Below are 17,807 nucleotides of genomic sequence, written 5' to 3' on the forward strand. Positions count from 1 at the left end.
GCAAACACACTGTATCAGCTGGTGCTCATTTTGCTTCTCCTTCTAGTTCTTTAGCTGCTCTTTATGTTCAGTCACCTTGAGTCTGATAGTTTTAAATCTCTTTATGAGAGTTAATTAGTACTTGAAACTCAGGCTCATGGGCCCCCGGGCCAATGTCAAGTAGGTCCTTTCACATATCCTTCCACATTATAAGTGGGACTACTTTGTGATGCACAAGTTGATAACTGATGAGCATGCAGGGCCCTTCTCATGTCTGATTTCAAACCAGCAGGACAGCGACCTCACACTCTGACCTCACTAATAAATGGGTGCTGTAATGTTTCCTGTAACCTGATTATATGCATATATATAATAATAGCCATTTCTCTCCATTCCAGCAGCATCATGACAGAAATATTAAATGTAGAAGAACAAAAGATTACACACACAGGCTGGAGTTTGAGTTTTCACTCAGTCCTACATTCACTGCCACGCTGACCCAAATACTCACTTGAGCACCAAATGTCTGCTACTGGAAATTATCCAACAAACGCACCATTTCCTTCAATGTCAGCAACATTTGACAAAAATGATGTTGGACGATGTCCAGCCAATTCGTCGTCCTGCCTCCATCTAACTTCCATTCTCTTCTTCTCTCACTGGTTTTCTTTTGACTTTGTCCACCATGTTTTTCTTCATCTATACTTATCTCTATTCGTCTTCACATCTTTCTCCTTTTTCTACATGTTAGTCTCTCTGATGTCTTCCTCCTCTTCTTATGTAAGCATAAGCAATTGCATCTTTCTCCCACCGTGCCCTGCTCATCATTTCCCTCTCCCTCTATATTTACCCCTCAGTTCTCCTTTGTGATTGAGTTCTCTCACTTCGTTTTTTTAAAACTCTTTCTCCCATCTTGGTATTCTCTTCTTCTACATTGTGCTCCTTTTCCCTCCCTTCCTATCTGTAACCCCACGGAGCAGCAGCCGGCCCACAGCTGAACAGAGGCATGATGGGAATGTTTACACCCATATCTAATGGCTGAGTGACAAGAAGGAATTGGACTCTTTCAAAATCCTCTTTCTGATTATTTATCTGATCCTCTGTTGTCCATGCTTGTTCCCATTGTTTGTCCTTGTCTCCATATACATGGGCTGTAAATAATGTCTCTGTATGTTGTTATTAACTTGTGTGTAACATCAACCTGTCAGAGGGTCTGCAGATGGAAATTAGCCTGAGGCTATAATCTGGCATATTTACATTTGTTAAAATGTTCATTCATATGTATTGTCCCTCTTTCTAATAAAAAAGGAAATAACAAAATGAATTATTTGATAATGCGGTAAAGTCCAACTATTTGGACAATAACAACTTTTCCCCCTGTGCACCTTTGTGTTTATTTTCTTCCACTGTTATTTGACTTCAATAGGAATTTAAGCAACATTTCAATCCAACAAGAAGTCGTTCTATAATCCAGCTTCAGTGCTAGTGCAAACAGTGGCTTTCTGCGCTCATCTTTATACACAATCCATGATTAAGAAGCAGCATTTTAATAATGTAGCTGTATGCGTATGAAGCTCTCAATGGGCTTTATGTTAAGGATCCTACTACTGTGTTACAGACAGAACCCGAATGGTTCTCACTGAGAATCGGCAGAGACTTGGTGACAGGGGAGAGGAAGAACTTCCTTTTACTTGGATTACTGGTCTCAGAGAGGATCAGTCATTTCCTGTGACTGGGTGAGGAAGGCCAGGGTGCGTGTACTCACTACAAAGAATACTGTAGGTAGAGAGGAAACCCTTAGCTGACAGGACAGATGGAGGAACCAGAATCCGATTCGCAGTCAGTCAGCAGAAAGAAAAAAGGGAAACGCTGGTTATTTCTGTGGTAATGTGCTCCAGGAGCCCACTCCATCACTTTGAACACTCACAGCTAAAGTGGATCCACTGAACAGAGACAACTCATCAGTCATCCATGTTGGAGTGCTCGAGCAACGTGGAAGCCTCACCAAAAAGGAATCCTATTTTCCTGCTCTGCGTGCCCTCCGAGAATCACTGCCACATAAAACATACACCGAATATGGAAATGTGTGTCTGTGTGTGTCTGTGTCTGTGTGTGTGTCTGTGTGTGTACGTGTGTGTGTGTGTACGTGTGTGTGAAAAACACTGAGGAGTAAACCTGCATCCTCCTTCCCATCAACGCTGACACCAGTGTCACGTGTCACTCTTAGATGAGCACACTGGACACTTTTCTGTAAAATCAATCTTTGAGCCTCATAGGTTGGGCCTCGCTTCTTTATCGCTTCCAACATGGTATGAATGTGAATGCAGTCACACTGACGCAGCACGATTTGACTTGATTTTTTTAACCTGTAAAAACAGCCCAGCACACAGATATATCACCTGCTGCTCTAAGGGTTAACATAAAATCGAGTTGTTCCAAGTGACATTAATTGTTAAGGAATCACTAATCAAGGTTTGAGGTGTTTGGATCAAAACAGAAATAATACAAATCCTGAGCAAGTTCTTGACTCCGTGTGATGGTTTGAGGGCGCTTTGGTGGTCTGACAGTGGGAGACTGGGAGACACATCAAGAACAGAAGAGGTGCCAGAAGACCTTATCGGTGTCTTTATTATATTTATGTGAAACTTCTAAGCCTTGTGAGGATCTAAGCATGTAGATAATATTTCAATACATAAAACTATTTAGTCCTTTGGCACTAAATGCTGGCCCTGGATATAAATTGTTAAAAGGAGAATCATTAGATATGCATCCTCAGTTTTAATGAGATTAAAGCCAAGGGTGCTTACCTATATCAACAAAGTCTGTGGCAAAAACCCCCACAACTGGTACAATGTTTCCCAAATCGGTTCATTATAGTTTGATCCAGCACTACATTACAGATCAGAGGACTGCTGACATGATCCACAGAAAATGTAAGTTCATACAAGTGTCAAGGTTGAATTCAAAATAATTAAAAAGCAATTAATCCTGAAGCTGCACTGGCAGAGATACTGTGCCTCTAACATGTGACTTCCTGTGTTAGTATGTGTGTTATTAAAGCTTCTCGAGGAGACACCACGCAAAAACGTCTCTCTGAATGAAAAAGCAAACTAAACAGAAAACTGCCTCCATGCGTTTAAAAATGTAACTTCATAGTCAGACTGAAAGGAAACTGAGCCGAGCTGCAAAATGCATCTGATAATTTATGTGTTGCTGTCGCTGGTAGGATTCCTGCGACGCCGTCTGACCCAGACCGCAAGCCAGCGTCTATGAAAATTACACTGTGTGGATTCTCAGTTTGGACCGTGTAATGATCAATGCTTGGCAGAACTCACGTTGAGTGATTTTGTTGCGCGCACATCCTGAAATCTCTTCATACTCACTTTCCAGGTTTCCAGCCAGAAGGTAGAGCCAGGTGAGCAGGACGATGGCTGTGAGTGACGCCGCCAGCAGCTTTAGGCGCCCGCGGCAAAGAAGGTTCATGATGGGACAGCGGCACTGAGGGCTCTGAGGGTCAGGGGTCGGGAAGAGGACGAGGGGAGGGGCGGGGTGGGGGTTATCAGGTGGGGCTCAGTCCCTCGGCAGGTCTCTGCAGCATCCTTTCATCTGAGTAGAGAAGAACACAGAGTCAAAACAGGACACTTAGAACAGAGCCATCCGAGTTCAAGTCGTTACTGAAGAAAAATTTCAATTTAACCAACAAATACTGAGTTCACAAGATTTCAATGTGGAAAACTGACACATGTCCAGTTTTCCAAGCTCGTTTTGTTTCAAGGACGTCTAAAAACCAAGAACAATTTCTCTTCATTCCAGCTGATTGGGTCTCATCCCAAAGCAGTCTGCAGATTTCTTATGAGTGATTCATTACTATCTGAGTTAGAAAGCTTACGGTTCTAAGAAGTCTGGACCCAATCTGTAAGAGATCTGAACCACAGAAGAAGACACAATCACACGGTCCGAAAGTACCAGAGGACAGCCAGACCTCATCCAAGAGTCCTCACAGATGGACCAAAATCACCAAACCAAACCCAGGCCGACACTCACAGCCTGTTACACTCATAATGATATTTGCTTTCGACCTCGATTATTGCACCTCTGTCTTACAGAGACACAATTTTACAAAACCAAGAGACAACTTTTAAAATCTGGCTCTTCATCACACAAACATTTACAAATACAACACTGACGCTTGAGGAAAAGTGCTGCTGGATACACTCGCTAACGCTGCCATGTGTGACACTCCTGTCGCTGGTCCACAACCTTCAAGGAGAATGTATAACATCACAAAGTAACCACCTCCTGTGACCAGTTTTATTCACTTTTGTTACTAAATCAATATCCATCCATCCATCCATTCGCTTCCGCTTATCCTTTTCAGGGTCGCGGGGGGCGCTGGAGCCTATCCCAGCTGTCATAGGGCGAGAGGCAGGGTACACCCTGGACAGGTCGCCAGTCTGTCGCAGGGCCAACACACAGGGACAGACAACCATTCACACTCACATTCACTCGCACATTCACACCTAATGGCAATTTGTATTTTCCAATTAACCTATCCCCACAAGCTGCATGTCTTTGGACAGTGGGAGGAAGCCGGAGTACCCGGAGAGAACCCACGCAAACACGGGGAGAACATGCAAACTCCACACAGAAAGACCCCGGCCTGATGGTGGAATTGAACTCAGGACCTTCTTGCTATGCGGCAACAGTGCTAACCACCGTGCCACCGTGCAGCCACTAAATCAATATATTTATATAATATGTAACTGTACGTACTTGTAATTGAATTTCTGTCATGACTGCAGCACCTTCATGGCCCACACTTTGTCCCTGACTGAAGGTGATATTTAGTCTAAACAGTGAGTGACTCTGGACCTTCAAAGATAAAATAAGGAGTCTGATTAAAATGCAAAACAAAATGAGTTTCTTACAGATAAGGAAAGAAACAAAGCCATTTTATCCCAGCTAGACTGGGTTATAACTGTCTAGGGGTTTTTTCGGTGCTGAGACACAGAAATGGAAATCCTCGTCCAAAGTCTTTGACTTCAACTCAAATGTAACACGTAGAGCCTGAAAATGTGCCTGGTTAGCTCACCAATGAATAGCTGGTGAGCTGGTGGATGGTAAAAGATTGATGCCCTATTGTGATTCATCACTACCATTTTTTCAGCCTTTATCTTCACAGTTTTGGCACATCTCTGTTCATTGTATCATTGAGTTGCTGCTCTTGGCTGGCATGCTCATGCCTGTCTGCCTCAAGGTTGGGCATCCTGTTAATCTGAGCTGCTTTTCAGCTCAGCACAGCTGTGGAGACTTAGTGAGCTACTGTAGCCTTTCAGCTCCAGCACGTCTGATCGCTCTCTGACCTCTCATCACCAGGACATTTCTTTCTGCCACACACCGAACGTTTTTCACATCGTTCTCGGTAAAGAGCCTGATGTGGTGAAAATTCAGGACGTCAGCAACAGAAATACTCAAACCAAAAAGCAAAGATGAAACCACTGCTTGGATGTGAACACGAGGCTCCTGAGCTGCATCTGCAGAACTTCATGGATTAGCTGACTATATAATTACAGGCAGACGCATTAGAGTCGATGTTTTAAAAGCATTCAGCTTGAGGTTTGGAGTCACCGTGCAGAGCTCACATGACTGTTTCAGTCGATGAAGCTGAACTGAACTGAAAGAAGGAGAAAGAGTCACTTTGCTCCATACACACAGAAAACTTGAAAAGGGGGAAAGTCCCATACAAGTTTCAGTTTAGCTCTCCATGTTTGTCAGTCCAGCTCTGTCTGTGCTGGCCTCCCTCCCTCTATGTGAGCCTGATTAGAGCGGGAGGTCTGTCTTTGTTTAACAACGTGATTCATTAATCCCTCTTTAATTAGACACAAGCCCGGAGAGGAGAGAGGGCTGCCAGTGGGAAACAGTATGGAAGCAAGCTCATAGCAGAAAGAAGGTAACTTTGTGCTGGAGGCTGCAGCTCACGTGGAAGAAAAATCTTCAAGAATATTTCTGCGTTTAATAACTAGGAGCTAAATTTACATTTTAAAAGCATTACTGAAGCGCTTAAACACCCGCTGACTTTGTTCCTTGGCCCGTTTAAACACAGGCTTGTGCGGCCATTAAACTGTCAGTCATTTGTAGTCCCCCATTTTCAGCCTCTAAAAAACGGGGACTACATATAAAAAGGGCTATAATTCCTCAACAGGTAATGCAGTGCTTTTATTAAACCCCTGCAATTAACGCCGAAAGCCGGTGGTGGAGTACAAAGGCAACAAATTAGCATCGTCCAAATACTTACGCACTGCAGTGCAGCCATGATTTCTAGTGATGTTTCCTTGTTATACGTCATACACAGCAGATTCACAGGTAATATTTTATGTGTAAAAGTCTAAAAATTATGTTTAAAAACAAACAAACATCCAAATATTCAGTTTGAAATTTTAAATCTGTCTGAAACGAGGCCTTATTTAAGGAAATAAGTTGAAAAAAAATCTTATTCTGTAACATCTCTGGTGCCACTGATGTGTGGTGTAAGCTGGTGAATGTGGAAGTGCAGCCCATTTAACACGTGACTGTATTCTCATGTATTCGTCCTTTATGTTGTTTTGTGGGCAATATGCATTTAATCTAAATCCTGACACACCATGACTGTAACCTGCCAAGTGATTGTTACCTAAAAACCTTAATATATTTTTTGCAGGAAGTCTTTTGATCCTCTTTTCATTCATTTGCAAAGTTTTAATTACCCAAAAAGCAAAACCTCTGGTACTACATGAAGTACTGCTGACACACTTCTGATAAACTTAAGTATTTTTTGTCATCCAAACATGCAAATATGTAAAACTTGTCTGCAAGAAATATCCCCACGTATCAGCTGCACACACATCATTTTTCAGAATGTTTAATAAAAGTGTTTTCAGTCTTTAGCGGGGAAACCCATGTGACCACGTGATATGATAGAAAGCTCCAGAGCAGCTGCCAGACAGACTTAATGTTTTTTGTTTTGTTAAATCAACTATGTCTAGCATCAGGAATTAACTTTTGTTCTTCTTCCTGCCATTTTTGTGTCACATCTGTGTCTAAGAAGGTAATCAATTCCCAACAACAGGAGTGGCACCAAGGTGGGGCCAAAGGGGGGCACTGCCCCTACGCCCCACCCCACAACTTAAAAATGTTGAAGTGTTCCCTTAATTTTTTTTTAGCAGTATATGTAGTTGGTAACTGTAACAGCAGCCTAACACGATGCATGAGCTAACTTAGCAACCACAGCTTTTTTAAATTAAAAAACAAACAAACACAAATGTGTGGTGCTCAGTGCTGCTGTGGGGTCAACAAGGCTGTCAGAGCAATAACTCTTGGGTGTTACTGTGAATGTTAGCAGGATATCATGCCTAACATAGTTTCCTCTTCCTTGCTAATTGTCCACTCCACCCACATTACCATCACCTGTTTGACTCAAATGTTACAGGATTCCAACAAATCACTTTACCAGCAAATCGACTGTTTAATAATGGAGCTGAGCTCTGTCAGGTGTTTGAGCTGAATTGAAATGTTGATTCAGTTTTTACCACACGTTATTCCCACGAAACCTAGAAGGAGAAACACTGAGAAATTTACAACGACTTAAACCACAAAAAAACCCAAACTGTTATTTGTGGTTCAGCCCCACATGGTTTAAAGTGATGCATTATTAAAACCACAACAATTATCTGCTGTAAAAGTGGATCACACTGCGCGCTGAAAGGCTCTCGAACACTCTGCCAGACATTTCAACTTTCCAACTACATAGAGATGATTTATGAGTTAATTAGTGAGGCTGATGTATGCGCTCTATGTCGTTAAGAGCAATGAAAGGTGCTGAGACAGGAAGAGAGGAGGAGGAGGAGAGCTGAGATGGAGAGCAGGGAGAGTAAAGATTAAGAAGAGGGGAGAAGGAAGAGAAGTGTGGTGGGGGGAAGAGAAAGAGAATGAGAGAGGCAAGCAAAAGAACAGGGAAAGAGATAAAGAGGGAAGAAGTTTGAAAGATAAGGAAATGGGAGTGGGAACAAACAAGAAAAGAAAGAAGGGACAGGTAAAGAAAAAAGGAAGAGAAATGAGGAAGAAAAACAGGAGAAAATGTGAGGAAGAATATATAAAAAGAGAAGGGAAAGGTCAAGACAGGAAAAAGGAAAGGAAAAAGAAGATAGGAAGAAAGGAATGAGGAAAAGAAGGGAAGCAGAGAGGTTAAAAGGGCATAGGAAGCAGAGGAAAAGTACTAGGGAATGAGATAAACAATGAAAAAGAAATGAAAAGAAGATTAAGGAGGTGTATAAAACAACGATCAAAGGGAAACAGAAAAAAAGAGGAGCAGAGGTAATTGGAGGTAAAGAATGAAATGAAAAGGAAGAGGCAAGGTAGCCATAGTACGCAGAAGATTACCAGATTCAGAGAAAAGCAAAAAAAGCAAAAAGGAGAGGAAGTAAATGAGGTGGAGGCTGAGCTATAGGTCGTGGCAGTGTACTGGACACTCCGCCTCTAACAGCCATAAACTCAGAGAGGAAATAAAAGTGAGGGGCAGTGCCACTAAAGAGGTGTTTAATAGGCAGCTTTTGTTGATTCTGCAGGAGCTGCACAAAACGTTTTCTCTGCTCTAATTGTAGCAGTAAAAACGCTGTGAGCGGGGAGCACCGGAGGACTGCGGCAGTCTGCAGCCCCCTCTGTCATCGAAGCAGCTGAGAACAGCACTGAAGGGACAGCGTGGGTGGCACCGGGGTGGAGGCACAACAACAGATAACTCAGTCTAATGGCTGTAAATTAAAGGATAACACAGCAACCACAGAGAAGCAACAATTCCTAAACATTCCTCTGCTATCATCCCCAAAGCAGCAATTCACTTTCATTCACCCGCAAATTAAATCAAAGCCGAGGGCTTTCGAAAACCGGTGCAACCATTTATGTCAAAAAGGACTGAAACACATCAACTAGACAGTAAAATTCATCCTCTGAAAAACATCACAAAGTTTTCCTGTCAAGCACCTGGTGTGTTACTGAATTACTGATGGGGCAGAACGAGTCTGTAGATCAGGGATGAGCAGCAGAAGAAGAATATGGATGACTGTCCGGGTGGTGGACAGTGTTAGAGGAGTGTTTGGTGTATGAAGACGAGAGCGAGGCGTGTCCGCCTGAACTCGCTCCACTGATGCAAACCTGTACAGAAAACGACAGACTCTGAGATTCTTACACTTCAGTCCTTAATGTCGCATTATGTAAAAATAGAAACTGCTGCCACAAAGAGCGACACCGTCAGCAGAGCCCGTTCAAAGAGGCTGACCTGGATTATTTGTTTCAAACGCTTGTTTAAGGGGTTCAGACTTGATTTTGAAGCTAGGTGTTTAGCACCAAGGTTTGAGTCCTATATCTAACATTTTGCTGATGTGGATAGATGGTGGAATGATGGGTGGATGGATGGGGGGGGGGTGGATGGATGAGTGGATGGTAGGGCTTATTTTGATAGTCGACTAGTCACCAATTATTTTTGCGATTAGTCAACTAATCAAATCATCATCCATTGGACGTACAACGTACAGCTTATTGCACCAGCAGCATCTGCTCTTATATAACTATCATTAGCTTACAGCTTTAAGTGTGTAAGGTGCTAACTAAAAATAAAGACAAGATGGTAGTTTATTAAATTTTAATGAAATTTGCAGATTGTTTCAGTGAAGTTCAATAAACTCCTTGATATCTAAAATATAACAGGACACCAGAGTATATTCTCGAGCATCTCACACTTCTGATAATTAGTTGTCTGCTTGGTTTATTCAGCTGTGTAAAAACTATAACTTTAATCTCAGCCAAACCGATTTACTCAGGAACAAATAAAATACTGAAAAAAGCCAAACAATAACATTTTTAAGTTATCTAAATGACTTATATATCATGTTTAACCTGAGTAGTGAAAGACAGCGGTGGGTTTGAAAATGATCTGCCGGGAGTCCGGTGTTCTCACGGCTCTAGTGAGCCTTGCCCCCGGCTCGCTATTGAGCTAGTGGGTAACAGACGTCTCCGAAAACGTCGGAGCGCTTTTGAAAATATGTGGTGTCTTGATAAACTGAGCAGATATTTGAGGTTTACACAGCTACATTCTCGCCTGAAAATATGTTAAACGTTTATTTTGTGACCCAGAAAGAATAATAAGAGTAATATTAAAACTAACTAGCTGCCGCCATTGATGGAAACTGAGCAGGGCCGCGCTATGAATTCTGGGACACAGCTTCTTCTTCTTCTGTGTTTAACGGCAGCTGGCATCCTTGTACATGCAGTGCTGCCATCTTCTGTTTCAGTCCGTTATTACACTCTTAAATACTACTACTGCGTCTTTTGGGATCTTACAAAGCTTCAAATGACGCGTCGACTATTAAATTAGTCGTTGACGATTTTAATAGTCGACTAATCGTGGCAGCCCTAGTTTTCTTCTTTCCGTGTGTCGCTACTTTAAAACGCTTGGGCCGCTCTGCCCGCCACAGTTTCAAACTGGTCATGTGACTGCATGGCCACATCTGATTGGTAAAAGAGTTACAGAAAACTCCACTGGCGGCATGATCCATTATTAGCAGTATTATGTAATGTGTGAAATTAATCATTTTTTTTAAAAGTAACGAGTCGAATATTGCCAAATGTAGCGGAGTAAAAGCACAGTTTCTTCTTCACAAATGTACTCAAGTAAAAGTAAAAAGTATCGTGCAAAAAACTTTAAAAGTACATTTTTTTCAAAAACTTACTCAAGTAAATGTAACGGAGTAAATGTAACTCGTTACTACCCACCTCTGCCCATCAGTCTTCACACACAACATATGATAATGCAATTAGGAACCCAGAGCAAAGCTTTAGTCCAGTGGGCGTGTCCTCGTTGTGAGTGAGGAGCTCTTTTAGCCCTAAGCTGATCACAAAGAGGATAGTCCTGATTAAGGGAATAATCAGCAGATGCTTCTGCATTAGAGGAGAGAGATAAGAGTGGAGACCAATAATCAACTCCACTCATCCTCTATTCAGCAGGAAGAAGACCTCAAGAGCGAAGAGCGCTCAAAGCTCCCCTCACACGACTACTCGATGGCTGTCAACAACCTTGGCAGAAGAGGCACTGCTTTACATTATGCTAACAATAAAAGCTGATCCTCTTTAACCCATAAATAGGTAATGAGGAAAAACAAGGAATTACTATCTGTAAACTGAGAGCAGCAATCACCACACACTGTGTTATTATATATACAGTAACCCAATTATCCCTCCCAGCTTCTGATCATTGAAAATGTTGATTTCATAGCAGGCAGGAGGGCCCCGTATTAGTTTTTCCTTTTCATTAACAGTGTCTTTCTTTTCTTCTGCCGGCTTCAGCATGCTTCATGAACACACAACCATCTCAACTTTCGAGGCAACATTGCTTTTTATAACTATCTATAAGGATCTCAAACCATCCAAGAGTATGGAGGGCACGAACAGTGTTGTGAAGAATATTTGCTTTCTCTCCGGGATAGTTACTTTTTTCTCTTACTAAATGATATTATTATTAAAAAGTACTGGCAACCATCACTGCTACACCCCAGGTTACTAGTAGACACACCTCTCTGGTATCAATTTCTATGTTGTCTTCTTCTCAAGTTATTGGATTCACAAGATTCTGAGAAAACTTGACCTCTAATGTTTAGGTCGAGGTCACTAATTTCTAGGAAATGCACCAATGCTGAAAATTTGAAAATCCCAGGTCACTTCAACTCAGCTTTATTTATATTGTGACAAACCACAACAACAGTTGCCTTTAAGTGCTTTAAATTATAAAGTAAAGACTAGGGCTGTGCGATATGACCAAAATCTCATATCCCGATAACGATATAAATCGCAAAAATGTAACATGTTTTGTAAATTCTGTGAATCTCGGGCAGCTCGACTCAAGTGAAGTGTTTCCAGCTGGGCGTCGTGTACCTGGAGTCGAGTGTTTTAACCGATGCATGAAACGATACATTTTTAGACATAAGTTGTAACGGCCGCCATTTTCTTTGTATTTATTACACGGCGTGCTGCGGGGAAAAGCCTGTTCTAACGTTTGAGTCTACGGTTTATTTTTTAGCACCTGGCGGCTCTTTTTGCTTCTCATCCGTAAACAATCTGCTCTTTCACGTGACTCAGTTTAAGTCTCAACAGGATCTTGAGCTTTATTGTGAAAGGTTTACGTGGAAAACAAACAAGCGGACAGCAGAGCCACGCGACCGTTTTACCATCATTGTTGCTAACGACAACACGTAAAAACAGGCGCTTGTCTGTCTGTAGTGTGGTTATATTAAATATAAGAGAAAGAGAGAACTTTAAGAAACTAATATAGCCACTACAGTGACCATCAAAACGATGAACAAATATTGCTGTAAACTTTATATTTCACGACACCACGAATCAAACGATAGAGTGATAGGAAACGATAAACGTTTTTATATCGTCATTCGATATATTTCGTTATATTGAACAACCCTAGTAAAGACCCTAAAATAATGCAGAGGAAAAGAGAGGAAACCTCACATGGCCACCTATGAACAAGCGCTTTGGCAACAGTGGAAAGGAAAACCTCCCTCTTGACAGGAAGAAACCTTTGGCAGAACCAGGCTCAGGGAGGGGCAGCCAGGGTGAGGGGAGGAAGATGGGAAAAAAGAGCCAGAGATGAATAATAATTCATGATTAAATGCACAGTCATGTATAAACAGTGAGTGCAGAGAAAGGTCTTCTTGACTTATTGCATTCACAAGATTTTTGGAAAACCTGACCTTTGACCTTTTAAGCCCCCGTGTTAATTTTTGCAGCCATCAGCTGGAAATAGATATTTGGAAATGTCTCAGATATTTGAGACATTTAGCAGGACTGGCTTCGAGTATAAGTATATAAAAGTGAGGCAGTTGCCATACTTTATGTGATGGCATACCAAAACGTTTCCCCCACTACCAGATAAGTAGTGGGGGAAAGCCATGGCAACCAACAAGGCACTGAGGTAGTTCGACAACAGGGTTTTCTGTATGAGAACACAGCATCTGTTGTCTGTGGACGTTTACATGCATAAAAAGCTATATAAAGGTTTTCCCTGATGGGGAAGTGAAATAATATGTCCTATTTAAAGTTGGATCAGAATTGGACCGGCGTTCTGGGACATGATGTCTTTCTTGACTATGGTCAAGATTCACTCACTAAATCAGACAGCAACAACAGACTGAGTGAAATCTAAAACCACCTCCTTTCTAAGAGCTTTGTCCAGTATCACCAATCTGCTGCTCAGGTTTGTTCACCAGCATCATTTTTCAGAATTTCTGTATAGAGGGAGAGACAAGTGTCAGTGTGAAGAAAAGGAAAACTTTCTCCATCCTTTCCCTCCGGCATCAATGTTCATCGTGTTTCAGAGTCTTTCCACCCAGTTTTCACCCTTTGCTCCATGAGTTGCACTCAGAGCCTTGACACGTGCACTCTTTTCCCTGCAGCTTCTCTAGAGAGACAAACATTTTTCTTTAGTGCAGATTTTTCCTCTGTAAAACACACCGGCTCTATTACTCAACTCAGTGCAGAAGAGGAGACATGCTATGAGGAAATAAAACTCAAATTTAAAACATTTAAAAAGACGAATACAAAAAGTCTGTTTGTGGCAGTTCCGTTAATGACCCAAATGAAAAAGATCATATTTAAGGTGCCTTTGCAGCGTTTAGTCAAACAGATTGAAGTAACATATCGAATAGTTAGAGAGCACAGCTTGATCGGTGAAACGATAGCTCGTTGGACATCGACAGGGAGACTGCTATGGTGATATTTTGTTTCTACCACGATTAACATCAACCACAATGTCGAGTCCCCATGGCTGCATTTTCTGAAAACTTTCATTCTATAATTTTGTGTTGATACACATGATGACACACATCAATGTCTTTTCTTTTTGCTCTAGCTCAACAAAATCCAGGAAGGAGGAGACCATTAGCCCATGTTTGTCCACTCAGCCAGCTGCTGCAAAGGATAAACAACATTACGTTCATGAAGTTTCAATATCGATTCCACTTGTAATACTTTCATTATTTAGTATTTATTGACTGTCAAAATAAACTTCAGTGAACACATGCCCGTTCTTCTTTTAGCAAATAAGGTTGTCGTTGTTGGTTCTAGAGAAAAATCTCAACATGCTGATGCCATGAAAAGTTGGTGCTATCCTGAAGCCAGAAGATGAAATGAAGAAACTCTCGCTCCCCGAGCTTTTCTCAGAGCCCTCCTCATGCTCCACTCCATCCAGCATTCCCATCAGCCTCAGTTCTATTTTCCGTTTCATGTCATTTAACAAATTAGCACAGCAAATTTAATGTCAGTTCAGAGCAGACACTTTGTCCTTTGTGAACATTTCTTCTCCTTACTTTTGTTATTGTTATTAATAATTTACAGAGATCCCGTAATCATGCCTGAGTAAGGTACTGCTCATTCCCCATTGATTTTCCTTTGATTCCATTTGGTCAGGATTTAATCAGCTGTACTGTCAGTGTGCTGACTGCTCTGTCAGGTCAAGAGTGTTTCTTTGTGATGTATCAGAGTAAGCTGAGATGGGATTAGTGAGTTTGTGACCAGGAACGACCTTTTTCATTTCATTTCCCTGTACTCCCACAGACAAGAGCTGGAACTGACAATGATACATTGTCTCTCTTTCTGTGTCTTTGTCTCGCTCTTTCAGATGAGCTGAGCCACAATTTTCATTTTACACTTTAAAAAACGGCTATAGACATTATTTTTTCAAATACAACTATGTGTCTTAATTATTGCTAATATAAAGAGTTCTCACCATCATTGGTAATGACCCCAATCCTCAATCAAACTGTGAACCTTTGCCAATCAGTGCAAGTAGTTTTGGAGCCTCGACATTATCCCTGGGAGGTTCATGTCAGAAATTACTCAAAGTACTGAAGAGTTTTACTCCAATCCTTCATACCAGAAAACTCTTTAGCGTGATTTATTGCTGTGGTGGAAGAATTATTCAGCCTTTTATTTTTCTAATATATCTCTAATTTTTCTTCCTGACCTGTAAGTTTAAAACATAAATGAACTTTAATTTACATTTTTCATACTGTTGATTATTACTTAGCTCCTCTCATTGATGCAGAATTTTAGAATTGTGGCAATCTGCAGTACACTTAACTGAACATATTTTACATACTGTTGGGTTCTTAAATTTGTCATGTAGTCCTGCAGAGCATGTTACATGCTAAGTAAGATTAGATTTCCTTTTAAAAAATGTTAATTTTAAAGTAACAAACTGCCAAATAAATTAGCAAAGAGTCAAAAAGTCGAGCAACAAGTCACGCCCCACTCTTCAACCCATCTTCTTTCTGTTTTCTTTGCATTATGAAGCCTTTATTCTTCCATGAGATTTCACACCCAGTGACATCTGAAGCTTCAAAGCTGTAGATCAATGGTGCCATTATTCTACATCCATTAAACTCTGCAATCCACGCTTATTTCATAATGAAAATACATTTCCAATTTAAATACTCCAGTAAATACAACCAACCTGCATAGTGCTTGAATAAACTTACTGGGAGACATGTTTAACAAATGCACCACGTGCTAAACAAACAGTCCAAAACAAACAGAGACTATAACATAACTCAGACCAAGTCTCCAATATGCATCTGTGGCCTTATTGTTCTTGAGTTTACAATTTGGGATCGACGTATACTGGAAAATTCTACAGAGTAAGGTAAAGCTACCCCTAACCCTCAGCTCAGCTAATCACTGTCGTGATGGTGGATGTAAAGAAGTTGAATAACTTAATAACTATTCACACATAAATCTTTGCGAGGGTGCATGGTTAACCATATATAGAGAAAAAGAATGGGTGTAGGAATAGTTTCTATAACACAGCATTTGAGACAAAGGCCACAGAAAGCTGCACGTGTTGCTCAGAGTTAAGAGAGATCAAAGCAAATCTGTTTACGGTGGACAGACAAATACTACAGAGAAATGAAACCTATCCTTAGAAACAGGGCTACCCTTTTAAGAAATAAATGTCACTGCAGAGTTTCTGAATGTCACTTTTGAGCATTGCACACTCTCCAACTATATTACGTTCAGCTTCATTGTACTGCAGGGCAGAACTGTAAGTGACAAATGTGAATACCCAGGACAAAGTAAATCAAAAACATCCACAAGGACGGGTGAAACCAGCAGAGGCAAGATCACACAGCATGTCTGAATGTAATGAAATCCTCCTCCACCTACAGTACTCTGAGCAGGTGTATTATAAGGTGCCTTATAATAACATCCCAAAGACAAACGAGTAAATGCATTTTGTCTGTGAAAACACAGCTCTGGACACAAAGGCAGAAACCTGAGGAGAAGAAGCTGAACGACAATGGGACCGGACACAGATGGGTTTAAATCTTTGCTAACAGCACTGCATGTTGGTTATTTCACTCCTGTAACGCTTCACAGTGTCCTGTACGTCATATAATTTCTTGAATTGAATACATAAACAAAGCAGACGGACGATGCAGAAACAAGCCAGTATAAAACCTTTAAAACACACACGCAGAAAGAGCAGAAGCGACCTTTACCCTGTCGCCGTACCTGCGTTTTTCCTCTCCTGCACATGTGGCTGCAAATCCAAATTCAGCTGCATAGAGTGAGTCAAGCCCTCCTCATTCCCTCCTTCTAATCCTCCTCTTTCAAAGCTCCAACAATAAACTCCAGAGTTCTTTTCTCTCTCGACAGACTTTTGTCCCAGTTCTTCGCCCTCTGTCACTGCTTCGTGCCCTCCTTTCCTTCACTCTGCCTGCTCTCCTCCCACTGCTCCTCCTCCTCTTCCTGCACAAACATGCTATAAATCTCCTCCACCTCCAAGGCAATGGCTCTGATTTCAGCCCCCACCTCTCCCTGCTGTCCTCCTCTGGCTTTTGCAAGAAAAGAGTTGAGCTCCTTCAGAGAGAGAGAAAGGTAGAAAGAGGAGAAATGACAGAGGGAAAGAAGCGGTGTCGCCTTACTTGCTGTCAAGAACACAAGAGAGAAGCTTTGTCGGAGAAGAAGCTTTAAAAAAAACCTGTGGAATTCAAAAGACGTGAGGCTCAGTTTTTCACAGGGTGGGCTTTTTGCATAGCCTGAATACACCTGCCACACCTGCTGTTGGACCATAATCAGACTAAAAACCCAGCTAGAACAGAATAAGACTGCATCTCTTATCCAGTCCAGGAAACACATGACATTTCATACATGTACTAGATAACTGTACCAGAAGCTAAACTAACAGTTGTAAGATAAGTTAATTGTTTTTGGAGGTTTTTTTGTTTTTTGGTAGACCTTTTTTTTAGCCAACTGCCACGACCTGGGATTAGAATGTGCAAAAGCCAAAAGTCACATACCCTAACTCCAGTCCTCAAGAGCTACCACCCTGCAGCTTTTAGATGCATCCTTGTTGTGACACACAACAGCTTTGCCAAATGTGATGGCATCCAACCATTTCATTCAGCTGTGTTGCAGTAGGGATGCATCTAAAAGCTGCAGGACGGTAGCTCTCGAGGACTCGAGTTGGACAACCCTGCCATAGAGTATCTCATGGCTTTGGATTGAGTTAAGAGACTTAGATTTCTAGTCTATGTGTCCTTATAAAGCAAGAGAAATTAGCATGTTAAATGACACGAGCAAGTGTCTATTAGCTATGTCCAGATGATTGGGCCAAATAAAGGGCAAACCAGTCTAATCCACTACAGGTCCAACTCACTATTTCTAGGATGTAAAGGATGTGCTGATAACAATCACACCGACCTCAAGTGATAACCGTAAAGGTACAGAATCAAAGT

General features: G+C 41.5%; 1 protein-coding gene across 2 annotated transcripts in view; it reads right to left on the reverse strand.

The window, feature by feature from the left end:
* Nucleotides 1-17,807, reverse strand: part of large2 (LARGE xylosyl- and glucuronyltransferase 2) — a 140,501-nt gene that overhangs the window by 30,269 nt on the left and 92,425 nt on the right. Inside the window, exons 1-2 of one of the 2 annotated variants that reach the window (XM_086295221.1) lie at nucleotides 16,582-16,772; nucleotides 3,363-3,585 (exon numbers count right to left, since the gene is read on the reverse strand). In XM_086295221.1, the coding sequence (XP_086151347.1) occupies nucleotides 3,363-3,462 (100 nt within the window). In that variant the 5' untranslated portion in view covers nucleotides 3,463-3,585; nucleotides 16,582-16,772. Of the gene's footprint in view, nucleotides 1-3,362; nucleotides 3,586-16,581; nucleotides 16,773-17,807 lie in introns of those variants that run through there. The other variant, XM_086295213.1, reaches the window with a different exon arrangement.

Source organism: Aulonocara sp. 'chitande type north' Nkhata Bay, linkage group LG1 (genome assembly GCF_057382095.1).
Source record: "Aulonocara sp. 'chitande type north' Nkhata Bay isolate Kocher_YH1m ecotype deep benthic linkage group LG1, A_spYH_male_GT1.1, whole genome shotgun sequence".
In the NCBI taxonomy this organism is placed as follows: domain Eukaryota; kingdom Metazoa; phylum Chordata; class Actinopteri; order Cichliformes; family Cichlidae; genus Aulonocara; species Aulonocara sp. 'chitande type north' Nkhata Bay.